Source organism: Canis lupus, chromosome 15, assembly GCF_003254725.2.
Source record: "Canis lupus dingo isolate Sandy chromosome 15, ASM325472v2, whole genome shotgun sequence".
In the NCBI taxonomy this organism is placed as follows: Eukaryota; Metazoa; Chordata; class Mammalia; order Carnivora; family Canidae; genus Canis; species Canis lupus.
In genome coordinates, this window is record NC_064257.1 from 8299784 (window position 1) to 8319405 (window position 19622).

The 19622-nt window shown below is 41.7% G+C and overlaps 1 protein-coding gene across 2 annotated transcripts in view; it reads left to right on the forward strand.

Annotated features, from left to right (window-relative positions):
* The first annotated feature begins 7333 nt into the window (after positions 1 to 7333).
* The window catches only part of C15H16orf87 (chromosome 15 C16orf87 homolog), a 61833-nt gene continuing 49544 nt past the window's right edge, over positions 7334 to 19622 (forward strand). The window contains exons 1-2 of one of the 2 annotated variants that reach the window (XM_035699056.2): positions 7334 to 7535; positions 17128 to 17224. In XM_035699056.2, coding sequence (XP_035554949.1) covers positions 7470 to 7535; positions 17128 to 17224 — 163 coding nt within the window. In that variant the 5' untranslated portion in view covers positions 7334 to 7469. The remainder of the gene's footprint in view (positions 7536 to 17127; positions 17225 to 19622) is intronic. The other variant, XM_049094398.1, reaches the window with a different exon arrangement.

Here is a 19622-nt window from a genome sequence, read left to right on the forward strand (position 1 = left end):
CACCCTAATATGACAAAAGAGACTTTATTGTTTTTGGTTTTGTCAAGAAAAGCCAAAATTAACAATCAAGAGCTAGAACTGTAATGTATTATTTGTGGAGGCATACTGACTAATGAAACAATAAAACTGTTAAAAAATAAATGGGATTTACATACAGAACACAAAGAAGGGGCACCTGGCTGGCTCATTCAGTACAGCGTGTGACTCTTCATCTTGGGGTCGTGAGTCCTAGCATCACACTGGGGGTAGAGATTACTAAAACAAACAAACCACAAAGAAATAAATTCAAAACCAAAATAATCTTTTTAAAAATCAACAAGGCAGGGCAGCCCCGGTGGCGCAACGGTTTATCTCTGCCTTCAGCCCAGGGCGTGATCCTGGAGACCCAGGATTGAGTTCCACGTCGGGCTTCCTGCATGGTGCCTGCTTCTCCCTCTGCCTGTGTCTCTGCCTCTCTCTCTAGCTGTGTTTCTATGAATAAATAAATTTTAAAAAATCAACAGGGCATAATTAACATATAACGTTGTATTAGTTTCAGGTGTATAATGATTTGTATATGTATGCATTGCTAAATAATCACCACAATAAGTCTAGTTAGCACCTGTCATCATACAGTTAGAAAATCTTTTTTTCTTTTGAAAATAGTATTTTTAGAGAAAGATTATTGGATTAAAGAGACAACAGAAAAAGAGTGCAGCTATTTTGCAAAACAGTTTGACAATTCCTTCAAATGTTAAACATAAGGAGAGGTTTTAAGATAGCAGCCTAGGAAGATCCTGACCTAACCTCCTCCCATGGACACAACAAATCTACACCTATACTCAGAATAATCGCCTCTAAAGAGAACCTAGAACGTGGATGAACAGAACTTCCACAACAAGGGATGGCACTGAGATGGACAGAAGAGGCAGAGATGTGGTCCTGCTCAGAAAAACCACACACCAGGTGCAGTGTTCCACTGTCAGAAGGAACCTCAAATGTATAGACCTTTTCCCTGAGGAGTGAGAGATTCAAGCTCCAAATCAGGGACCCCAAACAAATCCTACACAGTAGAGATGAGCTGCAAAAACCTGTCTTTGAAACTAACAGGGAATACTTCAAGGAGAATTTCTTCTTCTTTTTTTTGAAGATTTGTTTATTTATTTTAGAGAAAGAGAGGGATAGTGTATGTAACAAATAAAGCCCCAAATTGGTAGAGGAAAGGAAATAAAGATCAGTACAGAAATAAATGAAATAGAGGCTTCAAAAAATAATAGAAAAGATTAATAAAATTAAGAGCTGTTTTTTTGAAAAAGAAAATTAAAATTGATACACCTTTCACAAGACTCATCAAGAAGAGAAAGGAGCACCTGAGTGGCTCCTGGGATTGATCCTGGGATTGGCTCTGTGCTCTGCAGGGAGTCTGCTTGAGGATTATCTCCCTCTCTCTCCCTCTGCCCCTCCCCCTGCTCACATACACTCTCCCTCTCTTTCTTTAAAATAAATAAACAAATCTTCAAAAAAAAAAAAAAAGAAGAAAAGAGAGAGCCCAAATAAATAAAATTAGAAATGAAAGAGAGGAAGTTAGAACCAATGCCACACAAATACAAAGGATCATAAAAGACCACTATGCCACAATGCCAACAAATTGGACAACCTACAAGAAATGAATAAATTCCCTGAAACGTGCAATTTACCAAGACTGAATCAGGAAGATTGGAAATTCAGACATAATGATTACTAATAATGAAATTGAATCAGTAATCAAAAAACTCCCCAAAACAAGAGTCCAGGATCAGATTGCTTCACAAGGGAATTTTAGCAAACATTTAAAGAACAGTTTATATATTTTCTTCTCAAACTATTCCAAACAATTGAAGAGGAAGGAATGCTGCCAATCTCATTCCATGAGGCCAGCATTACCCTGACACCTAAACTAGACAAAGGCATACATAAATCAATAAATATAGGCCAATATTCTTGATGAACACTGATGCAAACATTCTCAACAAAATATTAGCAAACAAAATTCAACAATACATTAAAAGCATCACATACCATGATCAAGTGGGATTTGTTGCAGGAATGCAAGGATAGTTCAACATCCAAAACTTAAGGAGATTCAAACATTAACAAAACAAGTAGGGACATAAAAATCATATGATAAAAATGGATCATATGATCATCCAACAGATGCAGAAAAGCATTGGGCAAAATTCAACATCTATTTATGATAAAAAAAAAACTCCCAACAAAGTGAGTATTAGAAGAAGTATACCTCAACATGACAAATCCACAGCTGACATCATACTCAAAAGTGAAAAGCTGAAAGCTTTTCCTCTAAGATCAGGAACAAGACTAGGATGCTCACTCCTGCCACTTTTCTTCAATGTAGTATTGGAAGTCCCAACTACAGCATTTAGATAAGAAAAACAGTAAAAGGCATCCAGAAGGCCAGCAGGAACCCCTGCCCACACATATCTTCTGACCAGAGAGTTCTGCAGGACCTCAGTTCTAGAGGAAGTAGTATGAGGTCTCATTTAACAAGCGGACCAAAAAAAAAAAAAAAAAAAACAAGCGGACCAGAGCTCACTTAGTTACAACTTGCCACATTCTAGCCAAGGACCAAATGCTCCCTGCAGGCAGGAGAGCCTCTGCAGACAAGTGGCCTGAGGGATAGAGAAGCCAAAACACAACAGCAAAGTGCATGGAGCACACACCAGACACACTCCCTGAAGCACCAGGCCCGGGACACCGTATGACCTCTTCTTCATAAAGCCATTACTTTCAGGAGCAGGTAACACAACAGGCTTTCTGACACACAGAAGGCAGCAGAGACTTAGACAAAATTCTAAGACAGAGGCATTCATTACAAATAAAAGAACAAGATAAGGCCAGAGATCTAAATGAAATAGATATGAGTAACATGCCTGATAGAGAATTTAAAGCATCATATAGGATACTTGCTGGGCTTGAGAAAAGAATGGAAGAGATCAGGGCAACCCTTACCACAGGCATAAAAGAGTTCAAAAGAATCATCCAGAAATGAAGAAGGTGATAACTGAAATTGGAAACAGGCTTGATGCAATGAACAGAATGAATAAGTGATTTAGAAGACAAAATAATGGAAAAAATGAAGCTGAACAAAAAAGAAAAAGAATTATGGAACATGAGAATAGACGTTCAGAACTCAGTGATGCCATCAAATGTAATAACATTCATGTTATAGGAGTGCCAGGAGAAGAAGAGAGAGAAAAGGCAGCAGAAAATTTATTTGAGGAAATAATAGCTGAAAACTTCCCTAGTGTGGGGAAGGAAACAGACATCCAGATTAAGGAAGAACAGAGAACTCCCATCAAGGGGCACCTGAGTGGCTCAGTGGTTGAGAGTCGGCCTTGGGCTCAGGTCATGACCCCGGGATCCTGGGATTGAGTCCTGCATTGGGCTCCACACAGGGAGCCTGCTTCTCCCTCTGCCTGTGTCTTTGCCTCTCTCTGTGTGTCTCACGAATCAATAAATAAAATCCTAAAAAATAAAAAGAACTCCCATCAAAATCAAAGTGACACCAAGACATATTGTAATTAAATTTGCAAAATATAATGATAAAGAAAATATCTCAAAAGCAGCAAGACAAAAGAAGTCCTTAACTTACAAGAGAAAACTAATAAGGCTAGCTAGAATTTTATCAACAGAAACTTGGCAAGCCAGAACAAGGGAGTGGCACGATATGGGTGAGAAAAATCTGTAGCCAAGAATATTCAGCAAGGTTATCATTCAGAACAGAAGGAGAGATAAAGAGTTTCCCAGACAAACAAACACTAAAGGAGTTTGTGGTTAGTAAGCCAGCAAGAAATATTAAAGGGGACTGTGTGACTGTAAAGGAGACCAAAAGTGACAAAGACAAAGGATCAGAGAAAATCTCGAGAAACAATGACACAGCAAGTAATAAAATGACACTAAATACATATTTGTCAATAATTACTTTGAATGTAAGTGGATAGGCAGCCCAGGTGGCTCAGCGGTTTAGAGCCACCTTCAGCCCAGGTCGTGATCCTGGAGACCCGGGATCAAGCCCACATCAGGCTCCCTGCATGGAGCCTGCTTCTCCCTCTGCCTGTGTCTCTGCCTCTCTCTCTCTGTGTCTCTCATGAATAAATGAATAAAATATTTTTGAAAAATGAATGTAAATGGACTAAACTCCATTCAAAAGACATACAGCATCAGAATGGATAAAAAACCAAGACCCACCTATATGCTGCCTAAAAGAGACTCATTTTAGACCTAAAGACACCTGCAGATTGAAAGTGAGGGGATGGAGAAACATTAATCATACAAATGGATCTCAAAAGAAAGCCAGAGTAGCAACACTTATATCGGACAAACTAGACTTTAAAACAAAAACTGCCATGAGAGGTGATAATAAGGACAGCCCATAAGAAGATCTTACAAATGCACCCAACATGAGGACACCCAAATATATAAAACGATGATAACAAACATAAATAAACTTATTGATAACAAGATAATAATAATAGGGACTTTAACATCCCACTTACAGCAATGAACAGATAATCTAAACAGAAAATCAACAAGGAAACACTTTGAATGGCACACTGGACCAGATGGACTCAACAGATATATTCAGAACATTTCATCCTAAAACAGCAGAATATACGTTCTTTTCAAGTGCACATGTAACGTTCTCCAGAATAGATCACATACTGGGTCACAGATCAGGCTTCAACAAATAGGAAAAGATTGAGATCACTCCATGCATCTTTTCTAATTACGACACCATGAAACTTGAAGCCAGCTACAAGAAAAAATTAAGAAAGACCATAAATACATGGAGGTTAAACAACATGCTACTAAACAATGAATGAGTCAACCAGGAAATCAGAGAAGAAATGGGAAAAAATAACCAGGGAAATAAATGAAAATGAAAATACAAATACAATGGTCCAAATGTCTGGGATGCAACAAAAGCAGTTCCAAGAGGAAAGTATATAGCAACACAGGCTTACTTTAAGAAGCAAGAAAAATCTCTGATAAACAACCTAATCTCACTCCTTTAGGTGTAGTCTTTATTATATTATTTTATTAGAAAAAGAACAACAGGGTAGCCCCAGTGGCTTAGTGGTTTAGTGTCCGCCTTCGGCCCGGGGTGTGATCCTGGAGGCCCGGGATCGAGTCCCGCGTCGGGCTCCCTGCATGGAGCCTGCTTCTGTCTCTGCCTCTCTCTCTCTCTCTCTCATTCGCTGTGTCTCTACTAAATAAATAAAATCTTTAAAAAAAAAAAAAAAGAAAAGAAAAAGAACAACAAACAAAGCCTAAAGCCACTTGATATGTCATTAGGGAAATGCATATTAAACCAATGAAATTCTTTTTTTTTTATAAATTTATTTTTTATTGGTGTTCAATTTGCCAACATATAGAATAACACCCAGTGCTCATCCCCTCAAGTGCCCCCCTCAGTGCCTGTCACCCAGTCACCCCCACCCCCCGCCCTCCTCCCCTTCCACCACCCCTAGTTTGTTTCCCAGAGTTAGGAGTCTCTCATGTTCTGTCTCCCTTTCTGATATTTCGCACTCATTTTTTCTCCTTTCCTCTTTATTCCCTTTCACTATTTTTTATATTCCCCAAATGAATGAGACCATATAATAAAACCAATGAAATTCTAAACATCTGTTAGAATAGCTAACTTCCATGACATTGATGATCCCAAATGCTGGTGAGGATGTACAGCAGCAGGAACTCTTACTCATTGCTGGTGGGAATGCAAAATGGTATAGCCACTTCGGAAAGCAGTTTGGCAGGGTCTTTTCTTTTGTTTTTAAAAAGATTTTATTTGAGAAAGAGGGAGATACAGAGAGAATGAGACAGCAAGCATGAGTGAGCACACAAATGGGTGGGTGGGCAGAGGGAGAGGAAGAGCAGATCCTTCACTGAGCAGGGAGGCCGACATGGGCCTGGACCCCAGGACCCTGGGATCATAACCTGAACCAAAGGCAGATACTTTACTGACTGAGCCACCCGGCTGCCCCCGTTCGGCAGTTTCTTACAAAACTAAACACACTCTGGGTGTGTGATCCAGTGATCGTGCTTATTGGCATTTACCCAAGTGACTTAAAAATGTATGTCCATACAAAAATCTGTACGTGGATGTCTGTATCAGCTTAATTCATAATTGCCAAAACTCGGAAGCAGGTAAGATGTCCCTCAATGAGTGAAGGGAAAAATAAACTGTGGTGCATCCAGATGATGGATTATTATGCAGCACGAAAAAGAAATGAGCTATCGAGCCCTGGAAGGACATGGAGAAAACTTCAATGCAAACTTTCATGCATGTTACTCAGTGAAAGGAGCCAATCTGAGAAATCTACATACTGGAGGATCCCAACTACATGACCTTCTGGAAAAGGCAAAAATGAAGGAGTCAGAAAAAAAAAACATCAGTGGGTGCTGAGGGTGAAGGGGGAGGAGGGAAGAACGGAACACAAGAGATTCTTATGGGCAGTGAAACTATTCTGGGTGACACTTATAAATCTCTAAAATCTCTACACGTTATCCAAACCCGTGGAAGGTACGACACCAAGAATGAGCTGAAGGTAAGCTGAGCTTTGGGTGACAACGGTGTGCGGATGTGGGTTCGCTGATCATAATAAATATATTATTCTGTTGCCAGATTTTGACCGTGGGAAAGCCCTCTGTGTGGGAAAGCTGTGCACCTTCTGCTTAATTTTTCGGAACCTAAAACTGTTGTATTTAAAAAAAAAAAAAAGATATTGTAGTTTGCATATCCTGCAACTAAAAAAAATCAACGTTAGCTGTAACAGTAAGTAACTTTTCCCTCCTCCTTTCTTTCCATTCGTCTTCCCTCCTCCTTCCATCCTTCAAGGCTCCCTGCCTTTTTGGTGTCCTTCCTTTCTGAGCAGTTCAGTGTGAAACCCATCAGGTGTTCATATTTGTCCGGCAGAATCGGCCTTCGGTGACTATCGGATTTCACGGCGGACCCAGGTCTCGGCGCCGAGCCCGGGCAGGTGTCCGCGCATCCCGTCTGGCCCGAGCCGCTCACCTCCGCGCGCATCCAGGTCAGGCCCCCACCTGCGCTCCGCGCCGGCCCGCCCACCCCGTCGCTCGGCCCCGCCCCGGGGGCGTGTCCAACGCCGCGCCCCCGCCCAGGCCCCGCCCCCCCTCGCGCGTTCGTTGGTCCAGCCCGACGCTCGTTCCGGCCGCGCCCCGCCCAGGCCCCGCCCCCGCGCCGTCCGCCGGCCGGGAGGGGGCGTGGCTGCGCAGGCCCACGCCGCGCCCCGCCCCCCTCCACCCCCCACCCCCCACCCCCCGGCACGCAGGCTCCGCGCACGCGCGCGCCCCCGCCTGAGCCTCGGTCCCGGCCGCGGGGAGCCGGCGGGTAGAGGCTGGGCCGCGGAGGCCGGAGGGGAGGAGCCCGGGCCGCCGCCGCCGCCGCCGCCGCCCTGCAGGAGGGGAGCATGTCTGCGAGTCGAGCCAAGAAAGTGAAGATGGCCACCAAGTCGTGCCCCGAGTGCGACCAGCAGGTGGGGGCCAGGCGGGGGCGGCCCGGGGCACGGGAGTCCGGGGGGGTCACGGGGGCGCGGTCCGGCCGGTGCGCACCTGGCGGCGGGGCCGCGGGGGTCGCGGGGGTCGCCCGGTGACCGGGCCCGGGGCCGAGCACGGCCGCGCCCTCCGCCCGGGAGCCCGGCGGCCGCTTTGTTCCCGCCGCGACGCAGTGACCTGCTGGAGGCCGGGAGGGGGCGACCTCGGCGCGCTCGGCGGTGCCCCGCGTGACCCGGTGACCCGGTGACCTGCGCTTGTCCTCCGAAGGCGCAGTTTCTCTAGGCCCCCCTCCGTGAATGGTAGGTCGTTGTCTGGCTTCAAAAAGGTGAATTTACCTTGAACATTTAGCGTCTACTTTATGAACCAAGTCCCCGCGCGGTCCAGGGCTCAGCCAGCCCCCGAGGCCCAGCCCTGGCCCAGCTGGAAAACCTGCGTGGACTCGGAAGAGCATCGCGCGCGCTCGCAGGTGCGCGCTCGCAGGTGCGCCCCCCCGTGGGCCCAGACGGCAGCGCGGCGGTGAGAACGGGACTGCCCGCGGCCTAGAAGCCCGGTTGCGGAGCCCAGGAGGGAGGCCGCTGCCTCCAGGGTTTTGCAGGGAAAGGCCCGCTTGTACTTCCTGTGCTTGGGGAGCCTGAAGCTGTGGCCCCTCACCAGGTGCCCGGATTCCCGCTCAGATGCCAATAAGGGGCCACTTTTACCGCGAGCAATACCGTCTAGTAACAGTACCTGATTAGGCCGACAGGGTCGGAGTGCCGAACTTCACCAAAGGTCTATTTTCTCCGGAAGGACTTTGGTTAATCCTTTACTGACATGTCATAATCCCATGAATTTTTTTTTTTTTTTAAGATTTTTGTTTATTTATTCACGAGAGACACAGAGGCAGAGACACAGGCAGAGGGAGAAGCAGGCTCCATGCAGGGAGCCCGACGTGGGACTGGATCCCGGGTCTCCAGGATCACACCCCGGGGCTGCAGGCGGCGCTAAACTGCGCCACCAGGGCTGCCACCCAGGTGCCTTTCTGTTGCATTCCTATACATTAATGAAACCGTGAAATTAAGAAAACAGTCTGTTTACAATGGCCAAAATAATAAAATATCTAGGAATAAACTTAACTAAGGAAGTGTGAAAGATCTGTACTCTAGGGGATCTCTGGGTGGCTCAGTGGTTTAGCGCCTGCCCTTGGCCCAGGCCACAACCCTGGGCCCAGCCCAGGTCCCGGGATCAAGTCCCACATCGGGCTCCCCGCATGGAGCCTGCTTCTCCCTCCTCCTGTGTCTCTGCCTCTCTCTCTCTCTCTCTCTATCATAAATAAATAAATCTTTTTTTAAAAAAAAGATCTGTACTCTGAATACTATAAGACACTTATGAGAGAAATTGAAGGCGACACAAACAAATGGAAAGGTATTCCATGCTCATGGACTGAGAACCAATATTCTAAAAATGTCTGCCCTGCCTAAAGCAATCTACAGATTTAATGCAGTCCCTATCAAAATACCAAGAGCATTTTTCAGAGCTAAAACCATCCCAAAATTTGTTCTACCACAAAAGACCAAGTAGCCAAAGTAATCTTGAAAAGACCAAAACTGTGAGGTATCACAATCCTAGATTTCAAGATAGACTACAAAGCTGTAGTAATCAAAATGTTATGATACTGGCACAAAATAGACACAGGGATGCCTGGGTGGCTCAGTAGTTGAACATCTGCCTTCAGCTCAGGGTGTGATCCCAGAGGTCTGGGATCGAGTCCCACGGCTCCCTGCATGGAGCCTGCTTCTCTCTCTGACTGTGTCTCTGCCTCTCTCTGTGTCTCTCATGAATAAATAAATAAAATATTTTAAATAAAATAGACACAGATCAATGGAACAGAATAGAGAACTCAGAAACAAACCGACGATTATATGGTCAATTAATCGTCAACATTGGAGGCAAGAATATGCAGTTGGAAAAAGACAGTCTCTTCAGCAAGTAGCTGTTGGGACAGCTACATGCAAAAGAATGAAACCAGACCACTCTCTGACACCTTGCACAAAAACTCAAAATAGATGAATAACCTAAATGGGAGGCCTGAAATCATAAAGATCCTAGAAGAGAGCACACAAGCAGTAATGTCTCTGACATTGGCCGTAGCAGCATTTTTCTAGATAGGTCTTCTGACATAGGAAACAAAAGCAAAAATAAACTATTGGGACTACATCAAAATTAAAAGCTGCATAGGAGAGGAAGTAATCGACAAAACTATAAGATAACTTAATGGGAAAAGATATTTGCAAATGAAATATCTGATAGAGGGTTAGTATCCAAATATATAAAGAACTGATACAATTCAATAGCCCCAAAACAAATAATTCCATTAAAAAGAGGGTAGAGGGATCCCTGGGTGGCGCAGCGGTTTGGCGCCTGCCTTTGGCCCAGGGCGCGATCCTGGAGACCCGGGATCGAATCCCACGTCGGGCTGCCGGTGCATGGAGCCTGCTTCTCCCTCTGCCTATGTCTCTGCCTCTCTCTCTCTCTCTCTCTCTGTGACTATCATAAATAAATAAAAATTAAAAATTTTTTTAAATAAAAAATAAATAAATAAAAAGAGGGTAGAAGACAACACATTTCTCCAGTGAAGACATCCGGATGACCAGCCGGCACATGAAAAGATGCTCAACATCACTCATCATCAGAGGAACGCAAATCAAAACTACAGTGAGGTATCCTCTCATACCTGTCACAATGGCTAGAATAAAAAACAAGAAACAACAAGTGTTGGTGGGGATGTGGAGAAAGGGGAACCCTCGTGTACTGTTGGTGGGAATTCAGATGGGTACAACCACTTGGAAAACAGTGTGGAGGGTCCTCAAAAGCTTAAAGATGGGGGATGCCTGTGTGGCTCCATGGTTGAGCGTCTGCCTTTGGCTCAGGTCGTGATCCCAGGGTCCTGGGATCGAGTCCTGCATTGGGCTCCCCATGGGGAGCCTGCTTCTCCCTCTGCCTAAGTCTCTGCCTCCATGAGTCTCTCATGAATAAATTTTCAAAAATCTTAAAAAAAACCACAAAACTTAAAAACGGAACTACCCTATGATCGAGTGATTGCACTACTGAGTACCCCTAAAATAAAATTAAAAAAAAAAACCAACACTAATTCGAAGAGATACATGCACCCCTGTGCTTATTGCAGTAGTATTTACAGTGGCCAAGATGTGGGAGCAGCCCAAGTGTCCACCAGTCCATGAATGGATAAAGAAGTGGCACATATACACAATGAGATATTAGTCATAAAAAGAATGAAATCTAGCCATTTGCAACAGCATGAATGGAGCTAGAGTGTAATGCTAAGGGAAATAAGTCAGTTGGAGTAAGACAAATATTGTATACTTTAACTCATGTGGAATTTAAGAAACAAATGAAGAAGGAAAAGAGAAAGACCAAAAAACAGACTATAGAGAACAAACTGATGGCTGCCGGAGGGGAGGCAGTTGAGATGGGAAATAGGTGAGCGGGATTAAGGGCACACTTACAGTGGGCACCGAGTCATGCATAGGATTGTCGGATCACTGTGTGGTAACCTGAAACTAATGTAACCCTGTGAAAAAATTATGGTCACCCTAGAGTGTGTGAAATACGTAAATATTGCAATAAAGCAAGTCAAATGAAATTTCTGGTTCTCCAGGGCACATAAAAGCTGTATTACACCATCAGTCTATTCAGTATGCAGTAGCTTTGTGTCTAACAGAACAGTGTATATACCGTAACTAAAAAATACTTCACTGCTGAAGAACGTTAACTGTCATCCGAGCCTTCAGTGAGTTGTGATCTTTTTGCTTGTGGAGGGTTTTGCCTTGATGTCGACAGCTGTTGACTGATCGGGGTAGTGGTGCTGAGGGTTGGGGTGACTGTGGCGATTTCTTGACGTAAGAGAGCAGTGAAGTTTGCCGTCATTGGTTGATTCTTCCTTTCCCAGTTCCTCTGCAGCATGCAATACTGTTAGCATTCACCTGCAGTAAAACTTGTTTCAAAATTGGAGTCAGTCCTTTCAAACTGTGTTCCTTTATCAACTAAGTTTATGTAATATTCTAAATCCTTTGATGTCATTTCAACAGTCTTCACAGCATCTTCACCAGGATAGATTCCATCTGGAGAAACCACTTTCTTTGCTCATCCATAAGAAGCAACTCCCCATCCATTAAAATTATGAGATTGCAGCAATTCCGACCATCTGCAGGCTCCACTTCTGATTCTAGTTCTCTGTCACATCTTGTATTTACTTCTGAACCTCTCAGAGTCACCCATGAAGTCTGGAATGAACTTCTTCCAAACTCCTGTTGATATTTTTACCTCTTCCCAGGAATTACAAATGTTCTTTTTTTTTTTTTTTTTTTTTTAAGATTTTATTATTTGAGAGAGAGCACTTGCAGGGGGAAGTGGTAGAGGGGGAGAGAGAGGGAGAAGCAGACTTCCCCACTGAGCAGGGAGCCTGGTGAGGGCTCAATCCCAAGACCCTGGGACCATGACCTGAGCCAAAGGTAGACGCTTAACCAAGTGAGCTATCCAGGGACCCCTGAATCATGACTATTCTTGATAGTGTGCAGAATGGTGAATTCTTTCCAGGAGATTTTCAATCTATTTTGTGTAGATTCATCAGAGGAATCACTATTTAGGAATCTGTAGCCTTACAAAATGTATTTCTTAAATAAGAAGACTTAAAATGGTTCCTTGATCCATAGGCTGCAGAATGGATATTGTGTTCGCAGGTATGAAAACAACATAGCTTCATTGTACCTCGCCAGAGCTCTTGAATGACCAGGTGCCATGTCCGTGAACAGTGACATTTTGAAAGGAACCTTTGTTTCTCCACTGTAGGTCTTAATAGTGGGTTTAAAATATTTAATCAGCCATGTTGGAAACAGACGTACTATCATCTAGGTTTTGTTTTCCCATTAATAGAACATAGGCAGATTTAGCATAATTCTTAGGAGCCCTAGGATCTTTGGAATGGTAAATGAGCTTTGGCTTCAACTTAAAGCCACAGATGCATTAACCCCTGCAAGAGAATCGGCCTGTCCTTTGAAGCTTTGAGGCCAGGCACTGACTTCTCTCCAGCTGTGAAAGTCATAGGTAACATCTTCTTCAAATATAAGGCTGTTTCATCTACATTGAGACTCTATTATTCAGTGTAGACACCTTCATTAGTTATCTTAGCTGGGTCTTCTGGGTGACTTATTGCAGCTTCTCTGTCAGCCCTTGCTGCTTCACTTTGCACTGTTAGGTTATGGAGGCTGCTTCATTCCTTAAGCCTCACAAACCAACCTCATGCAACCAGACTTTTCTTCTGCAACTTCTTCACCTCTCTCAGCCTTCATAGAGTTGAATAGAATTAGGGCCTTGCCCTGAGTTAGACTTTGGCTTAAGGGAATGTGGTGGCTGGTTTGATCTTTTTCCAGCCCCCTAAAACTTTCTGCAAATTAACTATAAGGCTGTTTCACCTTCTTATCATTCTTGTGTTCACTGGAGTGAGCCATTTCCTTCAAGAAATTTTCCTTTGTGTTTATAATTTGGCTGACTCTTTGGTGTAAGAGGCCTTTCTTGGCTTTTGACATGGCTTTCCTACTAAGCTTACTCATTTCTAGCTTTGGATTTAAAATGAGAGATGTGTGCTTTTTCCTTTAACTTGAATACTTAAAGGCCACTGTAGGGTTATTACCTGGCCTAATGTCAATATTTCCATGTCTTAGGGTACAGAGAGGCCTGAGGAGAGGGACATAGATAGGGGAATGGCCAGTTGGTAGAGCATTCAGGATACACACATTTATTAATTAAGTTTTGTGGTCTTGTATGGGTCTTGTATAGGCAGTCCAAAACGATGAAAATACTAACATCAAAGATCATGGATCACCATAACAGGATAATAGTGAAAGAGTTGGAAGTATTTCAAAAATTACCATAATATGATAAAGACACGAAGTGAGCAAATGCTATTGGAAAATGGTGCTGATAGCCTGGCTCCATGAAGCATTGCCACAAACCTTCAATATGTAAAACCTAGAGTATCTGTGAAGTACAATGAAGCAAAGTGCAATAAAATGAGGTATGTCTGTAATTAAATCTCTCTCTCTCTCTCTCTCTCTCTCTCTTTTGTCTCTAGGAAAAGCCTTGTCAGTTTTGTTCATCTTTTCAAAAAAAAACCCAACTTTTGTTTCATTGATTTTGTTTCTCTATTCTCTATATTGTTTATCTCTAATCTTTATTATTTCCTTCTTTATGCTGGCTTGGGTTTCATTTGCTCTTCTTTTTCTAATTGCTTAAGTTGTAAAGTTAGGTTGATGATTTGAGATCTTTCTTCTTTCTTAATGTAAGCATTTACAGCTATATAACTTTCCTCCATAACATCGCTTTCACTGTGTCCTATGATTGATAGGTTGTATTTTTTTTCATTCATCTCTAAGATTTTCTAATTTTCCTTATGAGTTCTTTTTTTTAAGATTTTTTATTTATTTATTCATGATAGTCACAGAGAGAAGAGAGAGAGGCAGAGACACAGGCAGAGGGAGAAGCGGGCACCATGCTGGGAGCCCGACATGGGACTTGATCCCAGGACTCCAGGATCGCGCCCTGGGCCAAAGGCAGGCACTAAACCGCTGAGCCACCCAGGGATCCCTATGAGTTCTTTTTTGATCCATTGGTTATTTCAGAGTATATTGTTTAATTTCTAAAATGCTTTGAATTTTCTAGTTTTCCTTTTTGATGTTAATTTCTAACTTGGTCCTGTTGTAGTTGGAGAAGATACTTTGAATGATATACTGTCTTAAAAAATGAACTTAAGGCACCTGGGTGGCACAGTCATTTAAGCATCTGACTTTTGGTTTTGGCTTAGGTCATGATCTTGGGGTCATGAAATCAAGTCCCATGTCAGGCTCTGCTCTCAGTGTAGAATCTGCTTAAGTTTCTCTCTCCTTCTTCCTCTGCCCCTCCCCCCTGCTTTCTCTCTCTCTCTCTCAAATAAATAATTCTTTAAAAATGAACTTTAATTCTTACCTGTGCCATATACAAATAATATTTCAAGAAGGATTGTAGATCTACATGAAAAATTTTAAACTATGAAACTTCTAGAAAATACTAAAAAATCTTTGTGAACTTAAGTTAGGCATTTGTTTGGTGTTGCAACACCAAAAGCATGACCCATAAAAGAAGAAAATGATAAATTGGACTTAATCAAAATTAAACTTCTGTTCTTTGAAAATCACTGTTTAGAAAAAGGAAAGACATGAACCAATAACAAGCTTTGCAAAGCATGTATGTAATAGAAGACTTGTATCCAGAATATATAAAGAGCTCTCAAAGGTTAATAATAAAAAAAAACCCAATTAAAAGGCAAAAATTTGAATAGACATTTGACCAGAGTAGACTTAACAGCAAATAAGCTCATAGAAAAATGCCCGACATCATTAGTCATTAGGGATACGTGTATTACCACAGTGAGATCGTATGGGAATAACTAAAGTTAAAAAGAACATAGCGAGTATTGACGAGGATATGGAGGAAATGGACGTCTCATCCTCTGCTGGTGGGAATGTAAAATGGTACAACCACTTTGGGAAATAGTTTGGTAGTTTTCTTTTTAAAAAACCTACCATATGATCTAGCCATTTCCACTTTTAGCTATTTATTCAAGAAAAAAGAATGTGTGTGTGTGTGTGTGTATACACATATATATATAAAGACTTTTCCATGAAAGTTCATAGGAGCTTTATTTGTAATAGCTTAAGCCTGGGAACAGTCAACATGTACAGATACACTGAGGTTTATCTTTACATGGAATAATATTCAGCAATAAAAGGAATGAGCTTGTTACATTCAAAAGCATGGACAAATCTCAAAATAATTATGCTAAGGGAAAGAAGCTAAACAAAAAAAGCATGTATTTATGATTCTGTTTATATAAAACTAGAAAATTCAGAAAGCTGATCAGTAGCTGCTTGGGGATATTGAAGGGGATGCTAAGGAGAGGTAAGAGGGTAGATTACAGGGTGTATGAGGAAACTTAGGGATGATGGATATATTCACTATCCTGATGGTGGTGAGTTTCTTGGGCATACACAGCTGTCAAAACCTGTCCAATAGTACGTTTTAAATATGTATAGTTTATTGTATGTTAATTATAACTTAATAAAGCTGGTAAATGACATAATCATTTTTTTACTAAAACTCTTAAGATCACAGACTACTTCAGGTAGTAAAGACCTTAGAAAAGAAAACAGAAACCTGCCAGGCAAATGAGATCTGTTCCGGTTCTTTCCTCTACAGGAGCCTGGGAGAACCTATGTCTAGCACCTATTTTGTAGTCTCCCTCAAACTGGCAATTGTAAATAAATAATCCTTTTCCAGTAATTGATCCTGGCCCTCTTCCTCTCTCATGTTCAAACTCTTGAAGGCAGATTTTTTATTAAGTATTTTCTAGAAGTTATCTAGTTTAAAATGTTTTATGTGGGTCTACAGTCCATCTTGAAATATTTATATATGGAATAAGGTCAGAATCAAAGTTCATTTTTTAAGACCAATATCGTTCAAAGTATCTTTTCCAACCACAACAGGATGAAGTTGGAAATCAACAACAGAAAGGAAAACTAGAAATTTCAAAAATTTGTAGAAATTAAACAATGTACTCTGAAATAACTGATGAGCTAAAAAAGAAATTACAAGTTTTTATTTTAATTTTTTACAGATTTTATTTACTCATTTATGAGAGAAACAGAAAGAGAGGCAGAGACACAGGCAGAGGGAGAAGCAGGCTCCATGCAGGGAACCCAACATGAGACTCGATCCCGGGACCCCAGGATCAGGCCCGGGGCTGAAGGCAACGCTAAACCACTGAGCCACCCAGGGATCACCTAAATTACAAGTTTTTAGTTCTATTTTATGATTAGTAATGAATTTGTGTCCAAGACTTATTTCTTTCTCCCTTTAAAATGTCTGTCAAATATATTGTTTGGTTTTTTTTGGGGGGCGGGGGGGGATGCATTCCCCTGCCAGCATCCCAGAACAGGACAACAGCCTCTCATCCTGGGATTAATGTAATAATTTCCTAACCTTTTTTCTAGTCTAACCCACATTGTAACTATTCTGAGACTGACATTTTAGGAAATAGTTTTTTACTTGACATACTTCCTGTAGCCGCTTACATTAGTGTTATTAAATATTTAGCATATGCATGGCGCTGTAAAGGACTAGGAGAGTGGGAGGGGTATGATTTCCTATCTCAAATCGTTTTTATGAAGATGTGGAGTTTTTTTTTTAAGATTTTATTTATTTATTCATAGAGAGAGAGGCAGAGACACAGGCAGAGGGAGAAGCAGGCTCCATGCAGGGAGCCCGACGTGGGACTCGACCCCGGGTCTCCAGGATCACACCCCAGGCCGCAGGCGGCGCCAAACCGCTGCGCCACCAGGGCTGCCCAAGATGTGGAGATTAAATTAAAATAATCTCTACCTTCAAGTAATTTATTGATGAGTTGAAGAGACCACATAAACACTTTAGAAGTTCAGTAAATAGTAAAATAGTAACATTTTTTTTTTCCTTTTTTCCCCCCTCCAGGTTCCTGTTGCATGTAAATCTTGTCCCTGTGGTTACGTATTTATTAATAGGAAACTTCTAATAGTAAAACACTCAGAGAAATCATCACCTTTTACAGGTAATTGAGAAATTGAGAGAGTTTATCACTTTTCTGTCTTTTATGGTTTCCATTATATAAAGTTAAAATTAATTTTTGTGAGGTTTTTTTTTTCTTTTTGGCTGGGAGAATTGTAATACTAAAGTCTATTGAAGTATGTCTTTGGTTTCTATTAGGTACAATTAGTCATTTACATTGATTTTTTTTCTTTATCCAATTTAAATGTTAAGTCCTTTATTAATAATATTTTAATTAGATAATGTTAGTTGGAAGAAAGAGAACCCTGATTTTAATATTACAGTTTTTTTTTTAAGATTTTATTTATTTATTCATGAGAGACACATACAGAGAGAGGCAGAGACACAGGCAGAGAAAGAAGCAGGCTCCATGCAGGGAGCCTGACGTGGGTCTTGATCCCGGGTCTCCAGGATCACACCGTGGGCTGAAGGCAGCACTAAACCGCTGAGCCACGGTATTACAGTTTTTTAAAGTACTAGTAATTTTTTTTGATTCACTGATTTAGACTATCTAAAAAAATGTGCACTTCAATTTTGTTTGAGTTTTTATTTTTTTTAAAGATTTTATATATTTATTCCTGAGAGACACAGAGAGAGAGGCAGAGACACAGGCAGAGGGAGAAGCAGGCTCCACGCAGGAAGCCCGATGCGGGACTCGATCCCAGGACTCCAGGATCATGCCTTGAGCCAAATGCAGGCGCTAAACTGCTGAGCCACCCAGGCATCCCCTTGTTTGAGTTTTTAGCTTTCTCTTTAAAGTTGAGAAATCTAGATTTATACCATAAGTGTATTCAGAGGTGGGTTTTTGTTACTCCTAGTTTTTTCCTGTAATAAAATCACGTAACAGTAGTGAATCCAAAATGGTAGACTTATTACAAACAATTATTGAGTGCCTAACATATGCCAGGTACTATGTATCTTGGGCATACAGTAATCTACTTCTAAGACAGCTTTAGTACCGTCATAGTGGTTGAAGGTGTGCACATAGGAATATACATATGGGATATGTGGGGAAAATACCAGCTCATGATAAGTGGTAGGTAGGAAATTAAAATAGGGTACTGCCCTAGAGGTTAACTGGAAGGCTACTCTTGATTGAGTGGTCCAGGGAATGCATCTCTGAGGAGGAGATATTTTATAAGGTCTGAATAGATGAAGGGGCTAGACATGAAAACTAGGGAAAGCAAATTCTAGGCAGAGAGAAAAACAGAGGCAGAAATTCTAAGGCAGGATTTATTCCAGGAATGCAGGATTGGTACAATATAAGAAAACCTATTAGTATCATATACCATGTTAATAAATATAAAGAAAAAATAATAAGATCTCTGTAGATACTGAGAAAACCTTTGACAAAATTAAGTACCCATCCATGATAGAGAAACTCAAGAAAATAGGATTTGAAGAATACTTTTTTAATTTGATGAAGTATATATCTTAGCATTAAAGCTAGTTCTTATCTATTCATTCATTCATTCATGAGAGACACAAAGAGAGAGGCAGAGACACAAGCAGGGGGAGAAACAGGCTCCATGCAGGGAGCCCAACGTGGGACTCGATCCCAGGACCCCGGGATCATGACCTGAACCAAAGACAGATGCTCAGCCACTGAGCTACCCAGGCATCCCTAGTATCTTATATAAATGGGGAAACACTACAGGAATTTTCATTCATGTCAGGAACAAGGCAAGCATCCTCACTATCTTCACTATCGTTCAGCATTATGTTAGAGGTAAATTAGCCAAGACAAATAAGAGAAATAAATAAGAGACATAAAAGTGGGTAAAGAATAAGTAGAGGGCAGTCCGGGTGGCTCAGCAGTTTAGTGCCACCTTCAGCCCAGGGCGTGATCCTGGAGACCCGGGATCAAGTCCCATGTCAGGTTTCCTGCATGGAGCCTGCTTCTATCTCTGCCCGCTCCCCTCTCTGTGTCTCTCATGAATAAATAAAATCTTAAAAAAAAGACAGTAAAGACAGTAAAAAGACAGTAAAGACAGTAAAAAGACAGTAAAAAAAAAAAAAAAGAACAAGTAGAACAGTATCTATTTGCAGATCATAGTGTAACTGGACTCCAGAGAATCAATGATAAAACTAACTCCTACAGTAAAAGAATTCAGGGAAGGATCAAGATTTAAAATTAACATACAAAAATCAGCTTTCATATATAGAAATAGCTTAAACTGGACATAATGTAAGAGAAAAGCCCATTTACAATAGCGACATGAAGGATTAAATGTTTAGGAATAAATTTATTAAGAAAGGCATAAAACAAATTTAAAATACTCCTAAAAGCCAAACTGTGGAAAGAGCCTCGGTGTCCACTGACAGATGATGGATAAGGAAGCTGTGGTCTTTGTATACAATGGAGTATGGCTCAGCCATCAGAAATGACAAATACCCACCAT